At 34.8% G+C, this 27,577-nt stretch overlaps 1 protein-coding gene across 1 annotated transcript in view; it reads left to right on the forward strand.

Moving 5' to 3' along the window:
* Positions 1-357: 357 nt before the first annotated feature.
* LOC118710196 (transmembrane protease serine 11C) overlaps positions 358-27,577 on the forward strand; it is a 36,206-nt gene continuing 8,986 nt past the window's right edge. Inside the window, exons 1-6 of the mRNA XM_036422696.2 lie at positions 358-413; positions 4,635-4,750; positions 9,204-9,322; positions 13,478-13,545; positions 17,444-17,607; positions 25,353-25,391. Coding sequence (XP_036278589.1) covers positions 358-413; positions 4,635-4,750; positions 9,204-9,322; positions 13,478-13,545; positions 17,444-17,607; positions 25,353-25,391 — 562 coding nt within the window. The remainder of the gene's footprint in view (positions 414-4,634; positions 4,751-9,203; positions 9,323-13,477; positions 13,546-17,443; positions 17,608-25,352; positions 25,392-27,577) is intronic.

Here is a 27,577-nt window from a genome sequence, read left to right on the forward strand (position 1 = left end):
AGAGCGGAAAGAGCAGCTGCTGCCTCCAAATTCACAAAAGGCAAAAACTGGGTGAGTGAAGGCTCTTTTTTCAAACCCCAGGGGACCCTTACTGTTTGGTCACTCACAGCGACTGAGTTTTAAATTTTGCCTTCACTTGGGCCATGTGGTTATTATTTATGGGGCAGCACCTATACAGCTCATGTTTTACTAATGTAAAATTAATTAGCAAATGTTCAGAAAGCACTTTGAAGATGAAAAGTTGTGTGACTGCTAAGTATAATCATTATACCACTATCGTAAAACACATAAAAATCACAGGATCTCGTAAGCTAAATAGATGGAGAATGACTGTGCTGCGCAGCACTCGGGGAGAAGATGGCAAAGGAGCAGCCTCGGCAGAGGACGCAAGCATGGCTGCCCCTGCGGAGAAGGTGAGCTTACGTGGGGCGGCGGTGGGCGCAGGCTGGCCTGCCTTTGCTCCTGGGCCTTCTTTCTGAAGGGACCAAATTGAAGGAGCTTCCTTGGCATTTTGAAGATCTTTAAAAACAAGGTTACTCTCTCGACTTTTTATGGAAATAAGAGCAACGTAAATAACAAAGGAAAAACAAGAATGGATAAGGTTGGAAAACTGCAGTTATTCAAATCAGTCTGCTTGTGAATGATTGTGAAAAGTCTTGCCATCACGAGTAAGCCATTCCTGAAAAGTATATGTGTGTGTGTATGTATGTATATACATACATACACACACACACACACACACACACACACACTCACACACACATACATGGAATTGTTTAAGTAAAATTGGGGGATTTTACTTTTAAAAAGATAATTTCACTTAGAAAATGTAAAGAATACAGGATAGTTACATCTTTCTATTTCTAATCCTGTATGTTGCTGTAGAGGCAATATCTGTGTTCATAATATGCTATTTTACCTATAGGAAGTGGAAGACAAGGTTTAGGTCTTAGTTTTTAATTACTGAAACATTGCAATGCTTCACTGATATATAGTGTTAGCGGTATGATTTAACATTGTAGTTGGAAAGAAGAGAGGATTTTATTCCTTCCCATTAACAGGGCCATATGCCCAGATAGTTATTGGCCTGAGGATCAAAGAAATGTGTTGATGGTTACATAGCACATAAAGAAGTACAAATAATTTCTGTGATGATTCTTAATGTAATCAATCTCGCAAATATAAATATTCACATACTCATTAGTCTTTCCTAGATTCCAGCAAAATGCCTTGATAAACCCTTTGAGCCTAACCCATATTTTTAATAAAATCTTTAGACGACTTTTCTGATTTTTATATCTTGCCAACATCTAGCCTCTAGGTAAAGAATATAATATTGAGCAGAATGTAATTTCCCAGTAAACAGGTTGAGTAATCAGTCATTTTATACATTAATATTTAGCTTAAGTAGGTATATTCTTTTCCATCAAAATTAGTTAATCCTTTTATTTAATTAACAAAAGAGCCAGAAAAAATATTTAATATTGGTTTTCAAGTAATATGTTTTATGCCCTTCATGTTCACTTGTTATGCTCCATAAACAATATATCAGAAATCAGACCCTCATTTCATCCTTTGAAGGAATTAATAATTTTAAGTACAACTCACCACTGTTTCTAAAATCCTTATATCCTTGATATACTCTTGTCATTATTATATATGATGACTTCAGATATATTTGGCAAAAAAAATATAACACTGTGGAAAATTAAAACAAGTTGCTGAAATTAAAACAAGTTTTTCTATTCCTCAAATTAACTCCATCCCAAGACCCAATTTCAGTTGAATAATATTTCTCCACCAACATTCCACATCATAACATTTTAAGAAAAGTAGGATTTATATCTGACATTGTGTGTAGAGAACATTTTAAAGGAAATAATCTAAATGGTGACAAAGTTGAATTTTTCTTTTGAATTGCAAATACATACACACACACACACACACACACACACACACACACGAAAACTGCAGATTCGTTAAACCCTTGGCAAATAAGAAGAATATCTATATTTTAGAAAACTCAGGTGACAATGACAGAAATACTTAGTTCACCTGCCTTAAAATTAATTTTTACTTATTATCATAATTTTATATTTATGAATTAAGATATAAGTTACTGTGGTGATCTTTGATTTAGTCTGTAAGCTAAGTGAGAGTTGCAAGATAGAGTGGCCTATATGATTTAATTTTCCTTCTGGAGATCAGGAACTCTCACCCAAAACTTAAACATACTAATAATAATAACTATCCCCACCTAAAATCCTTATCATATCTTCCCTAGATTTTAAATGGCTTAAACAGAAAATATTGTTTTACAATTACTCTTCTTTAAAATTAGGAAAACAGAATTGTGATCTGCAAAGTTCCTTCCACTTCCAAGAAGCTATGCATATCCCATTCTAGGAACTATACTTTGGAGGGAGATTTGAAATTAGTAAACAAATTCTTTTTTTATTGTTATTTTATTTTATTTTTTAATATATATATTTTTTATTAAATTATTATCTGTGTACATATTTTAATATTTGAAACACTATTTTACATTCAGTAAGTGAGTTGATCAACTTGGAGAAAAGTGTTTTCCTCTAAATTTTTACAGAGTGAAATGTATTTTAGGTTATTTTAAATTTTATTTTATTATAGATCCAAAAAGTTCATGGGCATTGTATTTCTATAGAACTATTGATGTTTATTTATGTACAGAGCATGTACAAACACAATTTAAACAAAATATATTTAAATTGTCAAAGTTTTTTAAAGTAAAGTGAAATTTCTAAAAAGATTTGGAGTTGGAAATTTCACCTGAATTGGAATCTAGTTAATATTATCTGTTCATGAAATAACACCTATTTGAGGAATATTTGTTAACTAACTGAAAAATAAATTTCCTAAAATATATTAAATTGTTTGCAAACAAAAATCAAATTAATATAGGTGTTTCAAATTGATCAATATTTAGTACTATCATTATAATGTATGTTGATTATATGTTTCAATATATACATTAACATAACAATATATAAATCTGTTTCTCCCTCTCTAAAAGTCAGTAAATTAAAAAAAAAAAAAAACAGGGCTGATTTGAACCCTAAAATATTAAGAAACAATGGGAAAAGACCATTCATGCAGCATTATTCAAAGAAAAGTAGGATTGACTATATTAATATCAGAAAAAGAACTAGACTTCAGTGCAAAGAAAATTACCAGATAAAGAGGGAGATTGTATAATGATCAAAAAGTCAATTCATCAAGAAGCTATAGCAACTTTAGAAATAAAAATCAAAAGAATTGAAAAAGATTTAAAAATTCAAAATTACATTTGTAGACTTTAATGACCTCCTCAATAAGTGTTAAACAACTCCAGGGAAAAACAACAGATATAGAATAACTCGATAACACCATCAAACACAATATCTAATCAATATGTATAGAAAGCCTCCCCCAACAATAGCAGAACACATTCTTTTTTAAGGATCCATGGAACATAGCCATGCTAGGTCATATGCAGTGCCAAAAAAAAAAAAAAAAAAAAAAAAAAACTCAGCAAATTTAAAATAATTCAAATCATATATAGTACATTTTTCACTTGCAATAGAATCAAACTAGAAATCAATTTTTAAAAAGTTAACAGGACTACCTCAAAACATTTGGAACCTACTAATAAACACATTTCTAAATAATCTATAGGTCAAAGAGGAATACTAATGGAAATACTAACAATACATTAAACTACATAAAAATCAAAATAAAACATTAAATTTCTTGAGACATCTAAAACAGTGCTGAGATGGAAAGTACAGCATTAAAAACATGCATTAGAAAAGAGGAAAAGTGTCAAATAAATAATCTAAGTTCCCACTGCAAAAACCCAGAAAAAGAAGAGAAAAATAAACCCAAGCATACAGAAGAAAAGAAATAATGAAGACTAGAAATTAATGAAATGAAAACAGAAAAACACTAGATAAAAACCCCACAATAAAACACAGCAATGTTCTAAGGAAGAAATCAATGAAATTGGCAACTCTTTAGGAAAACTAACAAAGTAAATAGATAAAAAATTACCAATATCAGAAATTGAGCAGAGTCCTTCTATAGATACCCATAGACATCAAAAGGATAAAAATGGAATACTACCACCCTAACCGGTTTGGCTCAGTGGATAGAGTGTCAGCCTGCAGACTGAAGAGTTCCACGTTTGATTTTGGTCAACGGCATGTACCTTGGTTGCCGACACATCCCCAGTAGGTGATGTGCAGGAGGCAGCTGATCGATATTTCTCTCCCATCGATGTTTCTAACTTTCTATCCCTCTCCCTTCCTCTCTTTAAAATATCAAATATATTTATATGGAATACTACCAACTCTATATACATATATTTGATAACTTAGACAAAACGGACCAATTCCTTGAAAAAATTACATGAATTCTCATCAACACTATACTCAAAATATTACCAAACTTTATCCTCTTTTAAGTTCCTCTTCCTTTTCCACCCTGGTTCAAGTCTATTGAATCCATAGTTGTTTTAAAATAATATACTTTTATACTTAACAGCAAATTCATAGTTATTTCTGATACTTTTATATCTTACTCATATTAACACTTGCTTTCCTATTCTTTTTGCTCAGAAGAACAGATTCAAGCACAAAAGTGAAACTCACAAGGTGTGGAAAGATTGTCCTGGGTATCATAATAATTGTGATTGCTGTAGTCATCCTTGGACTCATTGTTCATTTTGCCACTTGTGGTAAGTACTCATGATATCTGGCTTTCCAGCCACATTAATTTAATTCCCATTATTGGAAAGTTAGGAACTTTGAGAATAGGAGAAGGAAAGGCATCACACAAGACTATTTGACATAGATAATTTCTTATGGTTAATAACATTTACTGCAATCTTTGTTCTGAATCGACCTTTAGCTTAGGACATTCTGAATCCAGAGTTGTGGTATGATCTTTTTTTTAATACCTGCTAAAGATTTAGGTGCGTGGAGCACATCAATAAATAAATTAATCAATTAATTAGTTCATTGTTGAACTAATAATTTTTGAAGAGATAATCAATGAGTTAAATAAATATAAAAGCTTATAACCTAGATTTGTAAGTTAAATTTCTTATTCCAAAACCTGTAAATATTCTCTACATACAATGATTCATTCTCATAAAATTCTCTTTTCAAAAAGTATTTTCCATTAATGAGGGATGAAAAAAAGAAAGAGTACAAATTTTTCTATATATTTTTTATAAAATTGGGAAAAAGTATGAGATCCTCAGATTTTATATTTCTTTAAAATAGTTATTTGTGCCAACTCCGCTGTGTCCTGTGCTTATTACTTTCTTTCATCCACTCTTTCCTAACCTTTTCAAAGATGAGGACTGCATTATAAAAAATAAAAAATAAAAAATAAAAAAAAAAATCCTACATTCCCACAAGAAATTATCACATTTATTGATTGGTGTATACTGAACCATTCTTGTACCCTAGGGATGAATCCCACTTGATCGATGTGTATAATCCTCTTAATACATCGCTCAATTCAGCTAGCTGATATTTTGCTGAGGATTTTTGCACCTATACTCATCAGAGATATTTGTAATTTCCGTATGTTCTTATTCAGCTTTGGTATTAGAGTAATGCTAGCCTCATAAAATACAATAAGTATAGAAGTCTCCCCTCCTTTTCTCTTTTTAGCCAATTTTGAGAAAGATTGATTTTAAATCCCCTTCTTTATATTTTGGTAGAATTCACCAGTGAAACCATGTGGTCCCAGGCTTTTCTGTATTGGGAGGTTTTTTATTAATGTTTCAATCTCCTTACTCATTTATTTGTCTATTCAGATTTTCTATATGTTGATGATTCAGTCTTGGAAGGGAGTATATTTCTCAGAGTTTATCTATCTTTTTCTTCTGTTACTGTTTTTTAGCTTAAAGTGTATTTTGTCTAAGTATAGCTAACCCAGCCTAGGTTTATTGTTTTTGTCCTTTCTAACCATTTACTTAAAAAAAACAAAGCCTCTGTCTAATTAGCTTCATTGACATAAAAGATCTTTTCAGTGTAACAACATGTTTTTGCTTCTTCACTTTTTCTTCTTTCTTCTCTCTCTCTCTCTCTCTCTCTCTCTCTCTCTCTCTCTCTCTCTCTCTCTCTCTCTCTCTCTCTCTCTCCCATCACCTAGTCTATTAAGTAATGGGGCACAATGGGACCTGAGCATAGTTACAAAAAAGTTTGCATTTCTATCATATTTGATGTACTAAAATAGTATAGTCCAAATACAAAAAATCCTGAGAAAAAAGAGTTAAGGCAGATGTATCACATTCCCTGGCTTCAAATTATAACACAAAGCAATGATAATCAAAACAGCATGATATTGACAGACACACAGAACAATGGAACAGAACTGAGAGCCCAGAAATAAATCCACATGTATATCGGCAAATAATTTTTGACAAATAAGCCTAAAATATAAAATAGAGAAAGTGTCATCCATAAATGGTGCTTGGAAAACCACATGCAAAAGAATGAAACTAGACAGCTGTTTGTCCCCATGTGCAAAAATAATTCAAAATGAATCAAATACCTAAATATAAGATCAGAAACATAAATTATATAGAAGAAAACATACGCACTAAACTTATGAATCTTGGTTGTAGAGAACATTTTATGAATTTGACCCCAAAGACAAGGAAAGTAAAGATAAAAATAAATTAATGAGACTATATTAAACTAAAAAGCTTCAGCACAGAAAAAGAACCCCAACAACAAAACAAAAAGGCATCCAATTAAATGGGAGATGATATTTGCAAACAACAGTTCTGACAAGGGCTTAATATACAAAATACATAAAGAACTCATAAAACTCAACACTAAACAAACAATCCAACTAAAAATTGGGCAGAGATATGAACAGGTACCTTTACCAAGAAGACATACAAACAGCCAACAGATATATGAAAATATGTTCAAATCAAAGCTTATTAGAAAGACTATTATCAACAAAACAAATAGTAACAAAGATTGGAGCGGTTGTGGAGAAAAAGAAACCCTCATTCACAGCTGGTGGGAATGTAAATTGGTTGAGCCACTATAGAAAACAGTGTGGAGGTTCCTTAAAAGATTAAGAATAGCTGGGACCGGTTTAGCTCAATGGATAGAGCGTCGGCTTGGGGACTGAAGGGACCCGGGTTCGATTCCGGTCAAGGGCATGTACCTTGGTTGCGGGCATATCCCCAGTAGGGGGTGTGCAAGAGGCAACTGATCGATGACTCTCTCTCATCGATGTTTCTAACTCTCTATCTCTCTCCCTTCCTCTCTATGCAAAATCAATAAAAATTAAAAAAAATAAAAGATTAAGAATAGAGTTACCATATAACCCAGTAACCTCTCTTTGCATATTTACCTCCAAAATTTGGGGAAAAAATTATTCGCCAAAACATATGCATCCCTATGTTCATTGCAGCATTATCCAAGGTAGCCAAGACATGGAAACAACCAGTGCCCTTCAATAGATGATTGGATAAAAATGTGGTACAAAATGGATGGGGTAAAAGTAGGTTTTCAGTTGTTTATATGGAAAATAATACAATGATTAATAAATAGTAATACACCTATGTTTTATGTACTCATAACTGGAAACCTGCTTTGGCCCACACTCTATACACAATGGGATACTATTCAGCCATAAGATGAAATACTGCCATTTGCAACAAATTGTATAGACCCTGAGAATATCACGTCAAGAAAAACAAGTCAGAAAAAGTTAAAAATCATATAATTTTACTCATATGTAGGATAGTAAGTTGAAAGTAACAAATGAATAAGTATGAAAAACAAACAAAACCTCATAGACACAGACAACAGTATGGTGGTTATCAGAGGAAAGGGGGATATGTAGTAGAGGATAAAAGGGTCAAATATATAGGGATGGTGAAGGAAGATTCTTTGACTTTGGGTAGTGGGTAATAATGCAATATGAATATTATATATCATAGAAATGTACACTTGAAACCGATATAATCTTATTAATCAATGTCACCCCAGTAAATTTAATAAAAAGAAAATAATTATAGTTTTGCAATAAATTGTTTTATTTTATTTTTTAATATATTTTTATTGATTTCAGAGAGGAAGGGAGAGGAAGAGAGAGAGATAGAAACATCAACGATGAGAGAGAATCATTGATTGGCTGTCTCCTGTACGCCCCACATTGGGGGTCAAGCCAGCAACCTGGGCATATGCCCTGATCAGGAAATGAAACTAGTTCATAGGTTGATGTTCAACCACTGAGCCATGCCTGCCAGATGCAATAAATTGTTTTATAACAAACTTTCTAAAAAACAACAACAAATAAATAAAATAGTAGAGCTGTCAGTCTGTCAGCTTTATGCTTTGCTTTACTTTTCTGAAAGTTGTAAGTTTGATTTATTTGTTCTTTTTACTTAATTTGCAGTAACTTACAAGTCATGCCTCATATTACTTTCCTCTTTATTCATTTTCATTTCTTAGGTACTTCACAAATGATTAAACCTGAGACCACTGATTTTCCAAAATGCAATCTGTGATGATCACAAAAACTAAAAATTACCTACACTTTAATATATTTTCATTTCATAGTTATACATCTATCTTCAGATCACTCAAACTTGAAAGTTGGCATAATGAAATTTTACATTAAAAATTCTGATAACGTTCTTGAGTGAAATTATAATTTAATAAACATTCCTCTGTCCAAGTTATTTCAACAGTCACTAGGAATCAATTATTTAAATGTCAAGTTACCTGAAATTTTTATCATAATATTATATTTCATATGATATTTCATAAGAACAAAAGCAGTTTATACAATAAATTATGCTAAGTAAAACAGCCAATCATATAAAGACAAATACCATATGAGTTCACTCATGTGGAATTTGATGAACAAACTACCAAGCAAAATAGAGACAGACTCATAGATAGGGAACAGCCAGACAGCTCTGGTTAGGGAGAGGATTTAGAAGGGGGTGGAGAGGAGGGATTGAGAATAAAAAGAAAGAGAAAACTCATGGACATGGGCAACAGTATGGTGATGGGGCGGGGGTGGTGGAAGAGGACATAGAGAGGTTAAATGATGATGTAAAAAATAAAATAAAATAATTTTAAAAATAAGTGTAACTACACAATGATCAAAGTCAGACTATTTTTTTCTTTTTTTCTCCTCAGGGAAAACATTTTTCTATTATCACATCAGCTTTAAAGTCAATAACATTGACTATGACAGAAAGTTTGAAAAACCATATTCACAAGAATATATAGACATAAATAAAAAGATTGTGTCTTTGGTAAGTTAAATGTTTTTCTGTGCATTGTCTTCTTATGGTAAATGCTGTGCTCCTAGATATACCAGAATTCTTGTAATCACCTTCCAACTTGGAATTTAATAATTCATAAATTCACGCTGTTTCTTACTATTTTAGTTCTAGATTGGGACAGTTTTTTTTCAGAAAGTAAGTTTCTGTCTTGATTCAAAAGTTTTCCACAACCCATAAAAGAAGTGTATTCAGTTTCATAGAGATTCTTTTTCCCTACTTTTCAGATTTAATCTACATGGAAATAGTTTTAGTATAAGGTAGGGGGGCAATTTTATTTTATTTTAGGTATAGATAGCTAGTTGAGTTGGCACTACTTATTAAGTAATCATAATCCAGTCTATCCCAATGATTTAAAATGCCATTCTTGTAAAATCATCAATCCCCATATATTCCAGGATCTATTTTTGGATTCTGTATTGGGCTACAAATTAATTTATAGTATTTCTTTTCCATAACTTTATCTTGAACAGTATTTCATTTCTTTACTTAAAGTATGATACTTCTAAATAATAGATAACTAGGTGTGTGTTTTTTAATGCAACTTAATAGATTCTTTCATGACATGTTATCTATTCTCATTCATTATAACAAGTAATAACTGTTTTTATTTTTTAATATATATTTTATTGATTTCAGAAAGAGAGAGAAACAGAGAAACATCAATGAAGAGAGAGAATAATCAATCAGCTGCCTCCTGCATACACCCTACTGGGGATCAGGCCCCACCCTAGGCATGTGTCCTTGACAGGAATCAAACCAGAGACCATTCAGTCCACCATCTGACACTCTTTCCACTGAAACAAACCGGCTAAGGCAGGGGTTGGCAAACTCATTAATCAACAGAGCCAAATATCAACAATACAATAGAAATTTCTTTTGAAAGCCAAATTTTTTCAACTTAAACTTCTTCTAATGCCACTTCTTCAAAATAGACTCACCCAGGCCATGGTTATTTTGTGGAAGAGCCATACTCAAGGGGCCAGAGAGCTGCATGTGGCTCAGGATCCACAATTTGCCAATCTCGGGGCTAAGGCAATAACTTTTTATTTCTCTAGTTTGCTTTGAGTAAATATTTTTACTTTTTTTTATTATTGCTGATTTGAATTGTTTTTCATTCCATTTTTTTTCTCCTGAAAATGTCAATACTTCTATACTTAGTTAATAGTTAACTTATCCGTCCTGGAACTATTATAGAAATTACATAAATATTTTTCCACTATTATTTTAAAAATTGTTAGTCCATCAAATGATTATTTTCCTTACTTAACCCTCAGCCCAAGAAAAGGGGGCTTTAACATCCTTTCACTTCTATCTTCTCCTCCCCTTTCCATTCCCCACTCCTGATAAGATTTTTTATCACTTTTATTTTCTCTCCCTCTTCTGCCTTCCTTTTCTCTTCTTAATAACTAGGTTTTGCTGAAATAGTACTTCAAGTTCAAAACTATTATTAGGATGTTTCTTAAAGTATGTTGCCTCCACTTTAAGCATTGAAATTATATGTTCACTAGAAGCCCGGTGCACAAAATCTCAGCGCTGGAGGGGGAGGGTCCCCTCAGCCCAGTCTACACCCTCTCCAATCCAGGACCCCTCAGGGGATGTCCATCCCTCACACAATCTTGGGTTGCTGGCTCCTAACCACTCACCTGCCTGCCTGCCTAATTGCCCCTAACAGCTTTCTTCTGCCAGCCTGGTTGCCCCTAACTGCCCCCGCTGCCAGCCTCATTGCCCCACACAGCCTGCTGTTCAGTGGTCATCCCTCACTGACTCCCCCTGCCGGCCTAGTCACCCCATGCAGCCTTCTGCTCAGTCAAGTGGGAGTCCCTCACTAACCCCTCTGCTGGCCTAGTTGCCCCATGCAGCTTGTTTGGTCATCTGTTCAGTTGTTTCAGTTGTGCTGGTCACTTAGATAGATGATAGATAGACAGATAGATGATAGATAGATGATAGATAGATAGATAGATAGATAGATAGATAGATAGATAGATAGATAGATTATATGTCATCTATCCCTCTTTTTTTCTCTTTTCATGTTCCTATTATTTATAGCCACTTCCAGAATCATATTCTAAGTGGGAGTTTTGCACCCATTATTTTATTTTGATGAGCATATAATCTGTTTTATTTTCTTTTTCTGCTTGCTAGGCTCCTTTATTTGCATTACCATTTTTCCTGTTGGCTTATTGGGGCCACTATTTTGTTATTAGAGGTGGTCCTACAAGTTGGGAAATGAGATATTTTTAAATCTTATAAGCTGGAGGTTGAGCAGCAAGCATTCTCCATACCAAAGCCCCAGAAGAAAGTCTTCCAGCTCCCCATTTTCTGCCCACCATACTAGCTTAGTCTCTCTCAGTCTCAGGAGCAAGGAATATTCAGCTATGCAGTTTCTTCTTAGAGACAGTGGGTCTATGAAAACCCACTCACATGGTCCAGTGTCAGCTTAATCCCTGGGCATCCATACATCTCAGTTAGCCAATCTCTTCCCAAGGCCTGTTGTGATTCTATTTTTATGCAGGGTTCTCAGGTTATTCTCTAGGTTATTCCTGGCCCACGGAAAAGAAGGTTCCTCATCACCTCCCTACTCCCAGGACTTCCATTAAGCCCAAACCCACTCAACACCAGGAAAGGCTGGTATATTGAACTGGGAATAAAAGAGAAATATGACATAATTTAGCTATCATCTTGTCAAAATTCTTCCATTCACTATATTTTAGGAATTACATCCAAACCCCTTATCATGGCCAACAAAGTTCTCTATAATCTTGTCCCTACCTATGCAGACAACCTCAATTTATATACTCTCTCCCTTGCGCACTTTACTTGAGTCACAACTTTGCTTCTATCCCTCAGTTATACCAATCTCATTTCCCCCTGGAAGCTGCACTTCCCTCCATCTAGAATACTCTTCTCCCCTTGTTGGCAACTTTTCATCTTTCAAGTTTCACTCAAATGTCACCACTTCAGAGGCCTGACTTACTCATTCCAAAGACTACATTATTTACTTTATATTTTTATCTCCTAATACTATCTCAGATTATCCCATTAGTTCATAGTTTTATTTCAATATATATTTATTGAATACATGAACACATTCCAATTGTTTTGGAGCAAGAGGAAAATGCAAATTAAATCCCTGGATTCCAATATTGAGTCAGTTTTGAAGGCCATTCTTTGCAAAAGTAAAAGTCATGGGCTATGCAATTTGTTGTCTGGTGCTCTGTAAAGATCCTATAGTGGAAATCATCCATCAGGTTCAGATCAGGTGCACCTGAGAAAATGATTCTTACAATTTCTCTGAGAGAATTCTAAATATCTCACTTTGAACCCATCAGTAGTATGTTATTCAAACAGTAGGCAAAAATAGTTTGCAATACAGTCATGAACAAAGACTGCCATTGTAAAAAAAATTTAAAAAAAAGAAACATCTCCTTCTAGGGACATTTCTGTCAAGTTTTATGACATTGATACTCAATAAAAGACTGAACATCTAAACATGGAAGATAAAATCTATTAATTGGTTTTTTGAATTCACCTCTCCAAAATGAATATTCTGGTGTATCATGCTATTGTTAGGAACAAATATTTTTATCCAACTGTGCCACATAATTTTTTTTATTTATATTTAACACATTGAATCTTATTCCTAAATGAGTCATGATATGGGGAAATTTTAAAAATATGTATTTGATAATATTAAAGAATTAGTTAATTCCTGAGATGTAGGTAATAGTAAAATGAAACTAGTTTGGCCATCCTATATAATAAAAGCCCAGTGACCAAATGGTGGAATGACCAGTAGACCAGTCACTATGATGCACACTAACCACCAGGAGGCAGAAGCTCAATGCAGGAGCTGCCCCTGGTGGTCAGTGCACTCCCAAAGTGGGAGTGCCACTTGGCTGACTGGGATGAGCTGCACTCCCACAGTGGGCAATCCCTGCAAGCCATACCTCCCATCAATGCATGAATCCTGTGCACCAGGCCTCTAGTTTATTAATAACTGATAAAGCTGAATGATGGGTACATGGGTTTTTCATACTACTCTATCTGCTTTCATGTATATTTGAAGTTCTCCACAATGAAAACTTAAAATAAAAAATAATCATTATGGATTTTACTTTTTAACAGATAAATGAAACATTTCATGGATCAAAACTGAGAAGACAGTATGTCAAATCCCATGTTGTCCAAGTAAGGTATATAAAATAGCCTGAGAGGCACCAAGAAAAAAAGTTCTGTCCTTCTCTTTCTTATCTCATACTCAACAGAATATCTTTGTGTGGTATGCAATTAAAGGGTTGAAACAAATTTGAATTTGGGGCTTCAAAACAACTAACATCTTCAAATGTGGAAAATAAAAGATATTCAAGGTCTATTGAGAAACTATTAAACCAGAATCAAGAATTCCAGATTATTGTGTATATGAAGTAAATATTAAACGGGTGTGGTTTTTTTTTTAACTCTAAGGCACAAAATAAGAAAAGTAAATTTAATATCAAGAGACAATTTCAAGCTAAGGAGAGAATGGGTAAGATAAGAGAGCCGCCGAAACCGGTTTGGCTCAGTGGATAGAGTGTCGGCCTGCAGACTGAAAGGTCCCGGGTTCGACTCCGGTCAGGGGCATGTACCTTGGTTGCGGGCACATCCCAGGTAGGGGGTGTGTAAGAGGCAGCTGATCAATGATTCTTTCTCATTGATGTTTCTAACTCTCTATCCATCTCTCTTCCTTTCTGTAAAAAATCAATAAAAAATATATTTTTTTAAAAAATAAAAGATAAGAGAGCCATGTACAGAATGTCTGACCGAGGAATGGCAAACTAGTAGCTAATGGGGTAAATCCTAAATGTAAAAGTTAGAAAATTTCGCATAAAAAAAGAATTTTTAGAACGTTGAAAAATCAAAATAACAACACATCCCACATTCCCACATGGTAATAGTATACCAAAACTGAGGCTGCACAGTTTGCCATGATATATGCACTTGTATTTATACCCAACAAGCTTCATTCTTTTACCTTACCCTCCTGCCTCTCTAAAAATCCAAGTCTGCAGAAGTTTTCTAGCAGTGAAGATATTTTATCCAAACATTGGGAAGGAACAGATAACCTGCAAGAGATAGCAAAAGAATAACTACAAACCAAAATAGAAACGTTGATATGCTTTGGAATCTACCTCTCGTTAAAACTAGCATAATTAACCAGTACCCTCGCACACCCCTTGAGAACTTTTTTTATATATTAACCTGATAATAACCCTGTATGGTTTTATGTATCAGTTTTCCATTCTACGGATGAGGAAACTGAAGTAAAGGAAGGTTCAGTAACTTGCCAAGGTCACATATTTAATAAATGCTAGAGCTGTAGGTTGAACCCAAGCAAGTATATCTAGATTATTGCATCAACTTCTCTAATCTTAGCTTTCACTCTTGCTCCACTACAATCCATTCCACACACTGCAGTCAAAATGAATTGGAAGAGCCTATAATCCCCTACTTAATATCATCTGATCATTTCCTATGATTTCCAAACTCCTAATATAGTCCACATGACCCTACCTGATCTGGCCATGCCTCTCTCTGACCTCATCTCATAACTTTTTACTTCACTCATAACTTTATATTCACACCACTGACTTGCTATTATTCTTCCAATAAACATGCAGAATTGCATCATTGGCTTTGTCCAAAGAAAACTGAACTCATGTCTTCGTGACAGGAGGTGGTTTTACAACTTGGAATAGGTGCTCACCAAGGTTATGTGTTCACCTTCCCACTGAAACTGAGAGATAGAGGGGCTACTATCTTTGATGGTTACTAGACCTGAGCAACCTGAGATGGCTTTTAGGTCCTTGAGAAATACATTTCTGGGTTAAACTGCAAGAGCCTTTTGAAAAATTTACTTATACTCAAAGAGCAGAGAAAGAATTTACATTTACAAGTTTTCTAGAGTAAGTGATTTAAAAACAGGGTTACTGGGAGCCTAGAGTCAAAAAGAAGTCACACATTTAATAAAACTGAAGGGAATGTTAAGGCTATTTTGGTCAAGGTTTTACAGTTGATGTTCCTTCTTTCTGGAACATTCCTCCTTCAGACCTTAGCATGACTCACACCTTGTTACGAGGCTCTTACTTCAAAGAGGCTTATACAATGTTCCCACATCGACCCTTCAAGTCATTGCTCTATTTTCTTCATAGAATTTACCATAAAGATTATTTATTTCTTTGTTTTGTTTTTTAGTTTGTTTATCTGCCTCTCTTACTAGCATGAGAGCAGGGATCTTATGGTCTTATATGAGCTGATATAGCTCTGGTACCTAGAACTATGTGTGATATATTGCCTGAACTAAATTAATAAATCTCTGTTAAATGAATGAATGAGTAAATGACTAGAAAGTTCAGGAATGTAAAAGAAAATAAGCATTTGTCATATAAAATTAAAGAGTATTTTATGAATCAAGAAAAGGTATAATTAAAATAAATTTTATTTCATTTTTCATTAGAAAAGAGGATCATTTTACCCTAATTATGTCAGATTAATAATCCATATGTCTAAATTTAGGTTAATTTTAAATTGTTATTTGACACAGAATGAAGAGTCAAAGTGACATCTATGACAAAAATCTTTTAAAATAAAGTAATACAGTGTGTCCTTGTCTATTGCACAAGAAATAAAGGGTTTGTCCCAATAGAACAGACTAGAAAAAAACTAGCATTGCACCTGCATAAAAGAATACTTAATAAATTGGCAAGTAATAACTAATGCTTAATACCGTATAAAGGAAATAAAAATAATTCACATATAGCATTCAAAGTAAAAGCATATGTATACATACTCTAAAACCTAAATAAGGAGTGATATAAAAATAAGCTAATCCTTTAATTTAGAATTATCTTAGAAAAAATGTTAAAATAATAAGCTTTATAACCATTTTAATCATGGACACTGGACATGGTTTCTGTTTTTGTTCATGAGTGTTATGAAGGTTTGGAAGTGGATGTTTTCAGGATATCTTTTTAAAATATATTTTTACTGATTTCAGAAAGGAAGGGAGAGGGAAAAAGAGATAGAGACATCAATGATGAGCAAAAATCATTGATCATTGATCGGCTGCCTCTTGCATGCCCCCTACTGGGGATCAAGTCAACAACCTGGGCATATGCCCTTGACCAGACACAGAAACAGAGAACAGAGTGTAAGACACATTCCCTTGAGTCACTAATAGTTACTCCTTTTTAAATTTCTGGTTTATTTTTACTTTATTTTATGTATTTGCATTTTCAAGTCAGAATTACAAATTTAATAAATCTAGTCTAAATTTTTTGCTCAGTCATGATTTACAACAGGTGAGAATTGGCCCATCCTGGAAAATTAATGATTCTCTCACTTAAAAAAGAAAAAAAAAAAAGATAATTAATGATTCTCTCATCTTACCTATTACATTCACTTTTCACTTTGTTACTAGCTATTGGTCCTTTATACAGAGTTCATACTGGATTTACAATACATAGGTGCATTTATATTAATAAGTAATCCTATATACCAAAAAGCTAATATGCAAATCAATTGAAGGGTGAAACAACTGGTAGCAATGCCGCAGCACTAAGGATGTCTAACAGCTTAGGCCAGCTCCTCATGGGAACTGGGCCTAAGCTGTCAGCTGGTCATTCCCCAAGGGCTCCCAGACTACGAGAGGGCACAGGCCTGGCTGAGGGACCGCCCCCCTCCCACTACTTTTTACACAATAAAATTTTCAAAATGCCTTCATATACATTATCTTATATGGTGTTTACAATAACCCAGTAAATAATATTTCATCCCTCTTATAGATATGAGGAAATTTAAGTACAGTGAATGCCAACAGCTTGCTATAATCATTAAGGTGGAAAATGGTAAATCTAGAACACAAATTCAGTTCCCCTGAGTCTAAATCACATTGTCTTTACTGCTCACCATGTCCGGACAATGCCATTTCCATGCCCTTGGGAGAAACTGAAATAGCTGCTAGGAGCCCTGCTGAACAAAGTGTGCGATGACTCTGCTGAAAATGATAAAGGCTCAGTAAAAAGCTGAATTTATTTGTCTGCTTCTGTTCTGCAGCAGAGCCAAAGGGAAAGTGGTAATACATTCTCTGCTGAAGTTTAAAGTCTGCTGTAAAAATAAGGCAGCAAAATTTCGGGATAGGATTGAAACCATTTTATATCAGAAGTTAAATGGTGAAACTGGATGTTTACATATAGATTCTTCTTCATTGAGATTCTCAGGTAAGCATTTTTCTGTATGATATAGAGTGATTTTCAATTTTTAATTTGAATATGGTATTTTGTTATGCAAGTGAAAACACTTCTCTCTTTAAATATCATTTTATATACAATGATAATTACCTTTAATCACTGTTTTATTTGTGGTTCATTTTAATCAATTTATTTATATAATATCATCTTTCATTATTGGAATTAAAGCTTATTTGATTCTAGTTTTGTTTTGTTTTTTTCAAAGTAATCAGGTTTCCAAGTAACATTTCTTTGCAACAAAAGGCAGCCTTTAATTTTAACTCAAACTATTATGACTTGTTCTATAGGTCATGATTTCTTCCTCCATTCTTTTGGATGTCACAGACTCCCAAATTCCAGAATTGAGTTTGAATTTCTTTAACATCAAACTTCTTTATAGGCCTGTAATGGACTTTGTCTCTCACTCTTCTGCACAATCTTATTCTTATTCTCAGTCACCTAACACTATTGTAAAAGGCAGCTTCTAAAAGGTAGGGACAAATGTCCTACCATTCTCTGGTCTTGGTAAAAATATAGCTAACATTTGGCACAGCTAAGCTAGGCTATCAGTTCTCTGGTACAACAAATTTGACCAAGAACAGAAATTTATCCCTACCCCTAAAGGAAGGACTTAATGCTTGTGAAGGGGGGGGGGGGGGGGGGGGGGCCACGAGGGGAGGGAAGAATCTAGACCAAGGGTTCACTTGCATAAAACATCAAAAGGCTTAAAATGCAAAACCTGAACATGCTTCTCCTGGATATGAAGCCACCACGTATCTGAAATATGACTCTCCACCAATTATTTGATACTTCCTTTTTTAAATAAAAAATATATATATATATATATATATATCATTGATTTTACACAGAGAGGAATTGAGTTGACAAGAGAGAGAGAAACATCAACCAGCTGCTTCTTGCACACCCCCCACTGGGGATGTCCCCACAACCAAGGTACATGCCCTTGACTGGAATTGGACCCGGGACCTTTCAGTCCGCAGGCCGACGCTCTATCCACTGAGCCAAACTGGTTTTGGCGATACTTTCTTTTATAACCTTTCTTATCATACAAGCTTATCCTATGTGCCGTGACCTCAAAAGAATACAGATAAATAAAACAGCTCTCCAATTTATAAAGAGGTTGACAACAAAGATACATTTTGGGAAACTCATTTGCTAAAATCATGAACTCACAAGTTAAGAAACAACATTATATTCCCAGTATTTTTCCAAACTGTAAGACCATTACCTAGGATACCAGGAAAACAGACTTTATGGATTTATGATTTTTCTCAGTAGTTTTACATATTACAATGCCATGCTACAGTTGTACAAAAAGCAGTGACTGTTAAGTGTAATATACTTAAGTATAGACTGCACTTTAGTATTGTCTTAGTCTCTACCTGTTGCTTAGAAACTCCATCTCCCTCCTTTCTCCCCTCTCATCAGAAGGTTTTTGTCAACATGTCTAAAGCCCTATGTTTTCAGTCCACTGGCCTTTACCACCTTCGTCACCACGTTTGGCCAACAATTCTAATAAGAGTTATATTCCTCTGAAAGAGCTCTCAGAGAAGCCCATTGTTTTCCTTCAGAGCATTTTCTCAGATTTTAATTACATATTCACAAGTGATCATTTGATTATAGACTATCTCTCCCATCAGATTATAATCTCCTTGAGAAAGAGGCCATGTCTATTTTTGCTCACCATTATATTTTCAGAGACTGGCACAGCAGCTGGCATATAGCAGTTAATAGCTGTTGGTGAAACAATGAATTCCATAATATCAAAATTGCAATTGAAAAAAAAAATGACAAAACTACTATGTTCCAAGTTACTAACAATCAGTGAGAGAGCAATGTTTTCTCCATTCATCCTAAACTCACTAGTTCAGATTTTCAAATTACCTAGTTAGCATAAATCTAGAAAAATAATTGATAGCATTCTTTTTCCTGCCCATGAAAGAAGTGTTTCCTGAAAAATCTCTCAAAAAGAGAATTTCTCATCCTAATATCATTGATGCCAATGGGGAAACTTTTCATGCATTTCCAAACTCCCCAATTTATATTCACATATGCTTAAAACATATCACATTTCTTTAGGACAGAGATGATAATGTCAATAATTAAAATTAGCATATTTTTATTTTATAATGTGACTGTTTTACATGATCTTGTTATTTTGTAGCTTAAGAATCAAACCAAAACATACACGTGTTTGTTTATGTAATTCAAACTTTAATCCAAAAATAAATAAAGGAAGAAAATGACAAGTTAAATAATTCAAGTGATAGCTCACCAAACAAGTTGACCTCACAGCATGATGCTCTTGACTATCATTAACTCTCAAGCCAAAAGCTAAGAAGAGAAAGTAACACTAAACCAGATGTACCAAATACACAACTACCAAGATGACTACATGATGGCTCTCTTCAGGGAGCTCTGGAAGGAAAAATCCAAGTAATTCCTTATAAAGTAAAGAAATATCTCACCAGCTAAAGTGAGGGTTTTAAATCAAATGCCTTATAAAGTTGAATGTTCATAACTTTAACGGGCATATTTAAGGGTAAGCCTGTAATTTGCTTTAAATAATAATCATTTCCTTAAGAATGCCTGCATATACTGGTACACTTAACCATCTATTGAATAGGATGAAAAATATTTTAAAAACTTATGCTAAATCATAATTAGCTAAAGTAAAAACTCAAATTATGTTGAAGTAATAGAAAGAATAATAACATAGAACTTCATACAGATGACTGTCCTGACCCACTATTAACAGTTTTACAGGAAGAATAAAGCTCTGGTCTAGCATTCATTTGTGAGCCGCTGGCCAACCCTGACAAATGGATGATTAGAAGAACTCACCTTTTTCATGTGGCTTGATCCTGAGACAATGCATGGCTGCATTTGTACCATGATTTAACCAGTTGACTAACCAATTATTCTTTGATAAATCCCAGAGGACATTTCCTTAAAGCTATTATTGCCTATTAATAGTGACCTTTCTTAACCAAGAACCAATCTTCAGTCCTTATCAGTCAGATTTATTAACAAAATGTTTTAAAAAATATTCTAAGTCGAGACTGGTTTGGCTCAATGGATAGAGCATCGGCTTGGGGACTGAAGTGTCCCGGGTTCGATTCTGGTCAAGGGCATGTACCTTGGTTGCGGGCATATCCCCAGTAGGGGGTGTGCAAGAGGCAGCTGATCGATAACTCTCTCTCATCGATGTTTCTAACTCTATCTCTCTCCCTTCCTCTCTGTACAAAATCAATAAAATATATTAACCAAAAAATAATAATAATAAAAAATATTCTAAGTAGTATAATACCTTAACAAAAGACAATTCATTGTAAATAACTCTTTCTAAATAGGCAAATTTTCTGAATAGTTTGTATTTTACCTGTTTAATAAAATGTAAAAATTATCTTTAAATTATATTTTTACAAAAATCTTTCTCAAGCTTACCACCTACTTTTCTAGTATGAATATTAGTATGGACATCCATCAATATATAGTGGATATTCTAGCGCCCTCAGGGCATATAGGGAAATATTGGATCTAGTAATAATTAATGTCGTTTTAACATTCGTTTAAAATCTTGCTTGGCGTTGACTTGTATTGACATAACCTTCAAACACGTGGTATCTACAGAATGTGTGAAGTGCAATTAACAAGTTTTGCTTGAAAAAGTTTGTGTTTGGTTTGGTTTTTGTTGCAAAACTAGGGCTAAGAAGATGGCGGATGAAGAGCATATTTGGCACTGCATGCTTTACGAGTTCTAATTAGGAAGAAAAGCAAGTGAGGCTGCAAAAAACATCTGTAGTGCTCTTGGTCAAGATGCAGTTAGCGCCAGAAAATGCCAGCGTTGGTTTGAGAAATTTCGCGAGGGAAATTTTTCATTAGATGACAAGAGTGGTCGAGGCTGTGTGTCCAATTTTGATCAAGAAGCTCGTCAAGCTCTTTTGGTGCAAAATCCTCAAATTACCCAACAAGAGCTTGCGACAACTTTAAATTGTTCACAAAAAACAATTTCCAATCAATTGCGTGCACTTGGCAAAGTTCAAAAGTTTGGAAAATGGGTTCCTCATGAGTTGACCGACAACAACCGTAATCAAAGAGTCACAATTTGCAGTTCGCTCCTCTCTCGTCAAAACCACTTGCCGTTTTTAGAGCAAATTGTTACCGGAGACAAAAAATGGGTGCTGTATGTTAATTTGAAAAGGCGGCCTCAATGGTTGGACAAAAATGAGGCTCCCCAGCCCACGCCAAAACCTGACATGCGTGCGAAAAAAGTGATGTTGTGTGTTTGGTGGAATTTTAAAGGAATTCTTCATTATGAACTTTTACCATCTACCCAAACCATTACAAGTGCAGTGTATAGTGCCCAATTGCAAAGGTTAGCCCAAGCTTTAAGAGAAAAAGAACCCGCGCTGAATAATCGGAAGGGCGTAATTCTTCACCACGATAACGCACTACCGCATACTGCAAGAATCACTGCTGAAAAACTGTGCCAGTTGGAATGGGAAGTTCTCCCTCAACCTGCATATTCTCCTGATATTGCCCCTTCCGATTACCATTTGTTTCGTTCTTTGCAAAACTTTCTTCTTGGAAAAAAATTTAATAATGAAGAATGCCTCAAAAATGCATTGACCGAATTTTTTGCATCAAAATCATAAGAAGTTTACAACAGAGGGATTAAAATGCTTTCTGAGCATTGGGCACAAGTAGTAGAAAACAACGGCAACTATATTGTTGATTAAATTTTGTTGTATTGTTTAAATAAATTCGATTTTAAAAAGTATTAGAAAACGACATTAATTATTACTAGACCTAATATTAGGTTATCTTGAGCTCTAATATTTGTTCTTTATATTTTATTAATTTCTCATACTTCAATGTCAAGCAGAGTTCTCTTAGATACTCTTATTTCCTGATTCTTTAATTCAGAGAAAACATTGCCCAGTCTCCTTAGAAATGTAAACCACTATTACTGTTGGAAATTTAAAACATCTTTCAGTAAGCTTGGAATTTATTTAAAAATAGAGGCCTCATGTGGAAATTTGTGCACAGAAGGAGGGTAACCTCAGCCCAGCCTGCAAACCATTGCAATCTGGAACCTCCTCGGGGGATGTCTGGCTGCCAGGCCTAAATCGGCAGTTGGACATTCCTCTCACAATCCAGGACTGCTGGCTCCTAACCACTGGCCTGCTTGCCTGCCTGATCACTCCTAATCACTCTCCTGCCTGCCTGATCGCCTCTAACCACTCTATATGCCTGTCTCATCACCCCTAACCACTCTCTCTGCCTGCCTGATGCCCCTAACTGCCTCTGCCTGCCTGTCTGATCACACCAAACAGCCTCTTCCTCAGCCCCTGATAATGTAGCTTTGTCTGGAAGGAAGTCCAAAAGCTCTTTTAGAGAGTATGAAAGCATCATTTTAGATCTAATCTTCAACAGCAAATGAATTATACTTATTTTTCTCCCAGTAAAAGTAATTTCCTGATTAATTTTGTCAACTGTTTCCATTCCCCTTTCACCCCTTTATGCTAAGTGACTTTTCTTGGTGCTCTAATGTTTTCTGCCATAACACTTTTCACATAATATCAAATTGTCTACTTAGTTGTATATCTCTTCCACTACATTCCAGGTTCATTGAGGGCAGGGGCCTTGTCTATTCTTTGGTCCATGGAAGAAACCAATGCACATTGGTTGGGCTGTTTTTAAAACTGCTTTGTCTTATCCATTAACGGAATCTCATTTTTAGCAGGGGCAGTGTTATGAGGGTGGGGGGTAGAGGGGGGTCACTTCCTTTGTACTCTATAAACAGAGTATCTTGGGTTACAGCATTGACTCCTTGATTCAGAGGTAAATCCGTAAGAGTTCCAGCCTTTGAGTGTGAGCCAAGGGACTTAAAAGGAAGGAAACACAGTGACTCAGACCAAAGGAGTGACAGTTAATGTCATTTCCCCATTCATTGTACATGTCTATCTTCCACCAACCCAAGTGATAGTTATTCTATTAGGTTCTGGGATAATACAACTACTAAAAGTAAATTACAAGTCAGAAACATTTCTTTCCTTTAGTAAGACATGCATCAGTAAGGAAATCCTCAAAGAAAGAAGAAAAGTTCTGTAATCATAGAAGGGTTCCTAAACACCTTGGTCTTACATTATTCATAGAAGGGTTCCTAAATAATTTATTCTTAAATAATAGGAATTAACATTTTTTTTTAGTCAAGTTAAATGATTTTATTTCCCAAAATCTTAATGTGGTTTGATATATTGTACCAACCACAAAAAGCTCAAAATTAAACTTTAAAGGTACCATGCTGAACAAAACTTAGCTGCTGAAAGGCAGTTATGAAAGATTAGATGGAAATATGCTACCTTCCTGGTTTAGTAGGTATGATGCATGTCTACTCATAGTCCATCTGACTGCTGAATTGCTCCCAACTTTCTGTTCAGACAGTTTGACTCGCTGGTAAAGGATTCTTTTGTCTCCCTGGTTTGTTGTGCAACCTAATGTAAGAGTGTGTAACCAGAATTGTCATATGGAAGAGGATACTCCCTCCTGGATTTATAGAAACCCAAGAGCATAATAAAATGAACCTTCGTTGACACTTACAGTATTGAATTTATAGAGTAACTAGAGATGTTGTTGGTTTTTTGTTTGTTGTTTGTTTGTTTGTTTTCAATATATTTTATTGATTTTTTACAGAGAGGAAGAGAGAGGGATAGAGAGTTAGAAACATCAATAAGAGAGAATCATCAATCAGCTGCCTCTTGCATACCCCCTACAGGGGATGTGCCTGCAACCAAGATACATGCCCTTGACTGGAATCGAACCTGGGACCTTTCAGTCCACAGTCTTATGCTCTATCCACTGAGCCAGAGCAAGGGTGTTGTGTTTTTGTTTATAACTGATTTTAGAGAGGAAGAGAGAGGGGAGAGAGAGATAGAAACATCAATGATAAGAGAGAATTATTGATTGGCTGTCTCCTGCATGTCCCCCACTGGGAATTGAGCCCAAAACTCAGGCATGTGCCCTGATTAGGAATGGAACCATGACATCCTGGTTCATAGGTTGACACTCAACCACTGAGCCACATCAGGCAGACTAGAGATTCTTTTTGAAAGAGAAACACTTAAAGAGAAATGTCCAGTGGACTTATAGTTTTCAGCATCTGAAATTTGGACGTTGTCATGATTCAATTGTTCACCCTCTCCTTGCACATCTCCCTTATAAATCAAACAGGTTTACAAATTTGCAGGGATGTGGAATTTTGTAGACAATTTTTCAGAATTTTCTGGAGTAAGTCTCATTCTGTAATGTTCCCTAGATCCTAGAAATGAGTAGACATTGTTAAAGTCTGCCTTATTACTAAAGTAAAAAAAAAAAAAAATTGTTATTCAAAATGAATGGCAAATAAATAGCATATTTAATTAAATGTTCTGAATAATTGAAACATTACACAAAGAGTATTAATTTTAAAAATATCAAACTGTATCAAAATTACTTATTTTAGAAAATGAGAAATTTTAGATAGAAAACTGAATACTAATGTTTTATTACTCTTTATGCTAACCTATAAATATAGAAATTATACAATGAAGATTGAATAAATAATTATTCCTACATAAAAACCCATTCCCCAGGGAAAAATAATTGATATTAATTGCTATTAAAATAATATGTTTATAAATGTTTCCATTTTCTTTTCCCTTGACTTTTAGAAATGGAAATGCCGACAGCAGAAAATCTTCTTCATACCTGTAAGTTCATCAACAAAGACTTATTTTCTAGTGAATCTTAATTTCTTTGATGGCAAAAAGACCTCACTGGAGAGTTAATGTGGTATTCACAAAGGCGTTATGGAAGCCTGCTTTTAGAAACTTGTGAAGGTGACTGTAGTTGGCCTTAAATAACTGATATCATGGATTTAAAATGAGGAACACATTACCAAGCGCCATAATGGCAGAGGGGATCTGGGGAAAATTAAGCACTTAAAATCTAAAACCAGCTACAAATCAGTTTTGAGATCCAGATCTGCTATTTACTATTGGATAAATTTATATAGATTATTTAACCTTAAAGCCTTTAGTTTCAAGTTGTTGTGAAGAATGTAGCATGAGTAAAGTACATAAAGAATTAAAATACTCCTCCATTTCCCAACTGCATATCTGTGTGAAACCAGATTTTCTTCATATATAATAGTTTGACCAAAACAATATTATCACAGTAGACTGAAACAAGAAGCAGATATAGAAAATTCAGCCATCTTTTAAGACAGACTTGCAAAATGTAAAACAATGCTACTCTCTTTCCCTACATTATATTGTTTTGGAAATATACTTTTTAAAATAAAATTATCTAATTTATGCTTTTAAAAAGAGAGTACATGGCTCATAATAAGCACTTAATAGATGTCAGTGCTACATTTTCTATTCTGCCTGTGAAAACTTCAGGTTTAGGAACTCAGTATGCAATTTGGACTCTACCAGCCAAGTTTAGTGTGCTAAAAAGTAGAGTGCCTTACCGGCAAAGAGCTTCCTAGCTGGCCAAGGCATTCTGCTTCCATTAGTCTAATAGCTGCCCTGATAAAAGTGATCTCTGATTGCTACAACCTGGATGTCAGCAGAAGCACTGCTCTTATCTGGGGAGTGAGACTAATTGGGGTATCTGGATTAGAGGAATCTCCCTCCTGAGCCAGGTGACACTGACCCTGCTGGTTCTTATTATCCTTCAGTCACAGCATAATTATTGATATTTCTGAGCAACCTGGGCAAAACTTAAACACAAAGCTGTATTGCTTTTCTCTCTGATGTATTTTGGCTGAACAATCCTCAAGCAACTTAATAAGACATCTTAAATCACTTATTTCAATTAAAACTTTAGTTCTGATGCAACCAAAATCTATAACTAAGAATTTTTCAGGTTAGTAGAAGAGAGGTAGTCAAGACACAAATAAGAGAAGTGGTAAGGAAAAGATCTGCCGACTTATCTATTCCCCAGTTAAACACTACACAGCCATCTAGATCAGTAATCTGAATTTGACTTGGCCTCTTTGAGATTTTGATTATACCTTAAATAAAAGGGGAGAAAGAAGAGGTTAGCAAACAAAATAAAAAAAATAAATAAACTTTTGGAACATGACATCAAGTATTTAAAGTGCAGCAATAGGTGATGAAATAAATTTAGAAGGGTAGGGTGGCTGTAAGAACTTGACAAGTTCTCTGATGTTTCTGAAAGGATCAGCCAGAGATTCATTATATTCTAAAATCTTTGAAATGTACCTTCTGACCTCTTTTAACACAACAAAAGCAAGGTGCCCTGTAAGATCTCAGCAAGGTAATACTGAAGAGGTAGCCACTGAAAGCTTAACAAAGAGCTCAGAATGGCAGTTTATGAATAATTATGCATTAGATTAAAATTCTGAGTAAGAGCAGAAACAGGGAAGTTAGTCACCCAGGGGAGTTTCTGCTAGCTCACAGAGAAGCGTCTTTGTGTTGTTGTTTTTTATATTCCTCTCAAGGAAGTTGGATAAAAGCTGACTTCCTGTAGGAGTTGTCCAAACAGAAGGGAGGATAGGGAGGAGCCATTATACTTTTGGGTTCTGGATTGTTTGCTTTATCCTCTGTAGGGACCATGATTAAGGAGTAGAAAGAAAGAGGAAAAGGCAAGGGAGTTTCATTCAGTGAGTCAATGTGAGAGCTCTCCCATCAAAAACAGCCATCACAAAGGCTCCGTTTCAGCTGAGTGGTTTTTATGAAGAGGATGCTTTAACAAATGCAGTTTGGGTTGCATCAAAGAGAACAATCTGGAGTCGGAAGCAGTATACAAACTTGAAGACTTCAGAGGACTAGTGAAGGCCCTTTAAAAAGTCTACATGTCCCTCTCCGTGCTTCTAATTCCTTTTCACCCTCAGGAAAAAAAAATATCTCATGACACATCTTGTCAC

This window comes from Pipistrellus kuhlii, unplaced genomic scaffold, assembly GCF_014108245.1.
Source record: "Pipistrellus kuhlii isolate mPipKuh1 unplaced genomic scaffold, mPipKuh1.p scaffold_m20_p_1, whole genome shotgun sequence".
Taxonomy (NCBI): Eukaryota; Metazoa; Chordata; class Mammalia; order Chiroptera; family Vespertilionidae; genus Pipistrellus; species Pipistrellus kuhlii.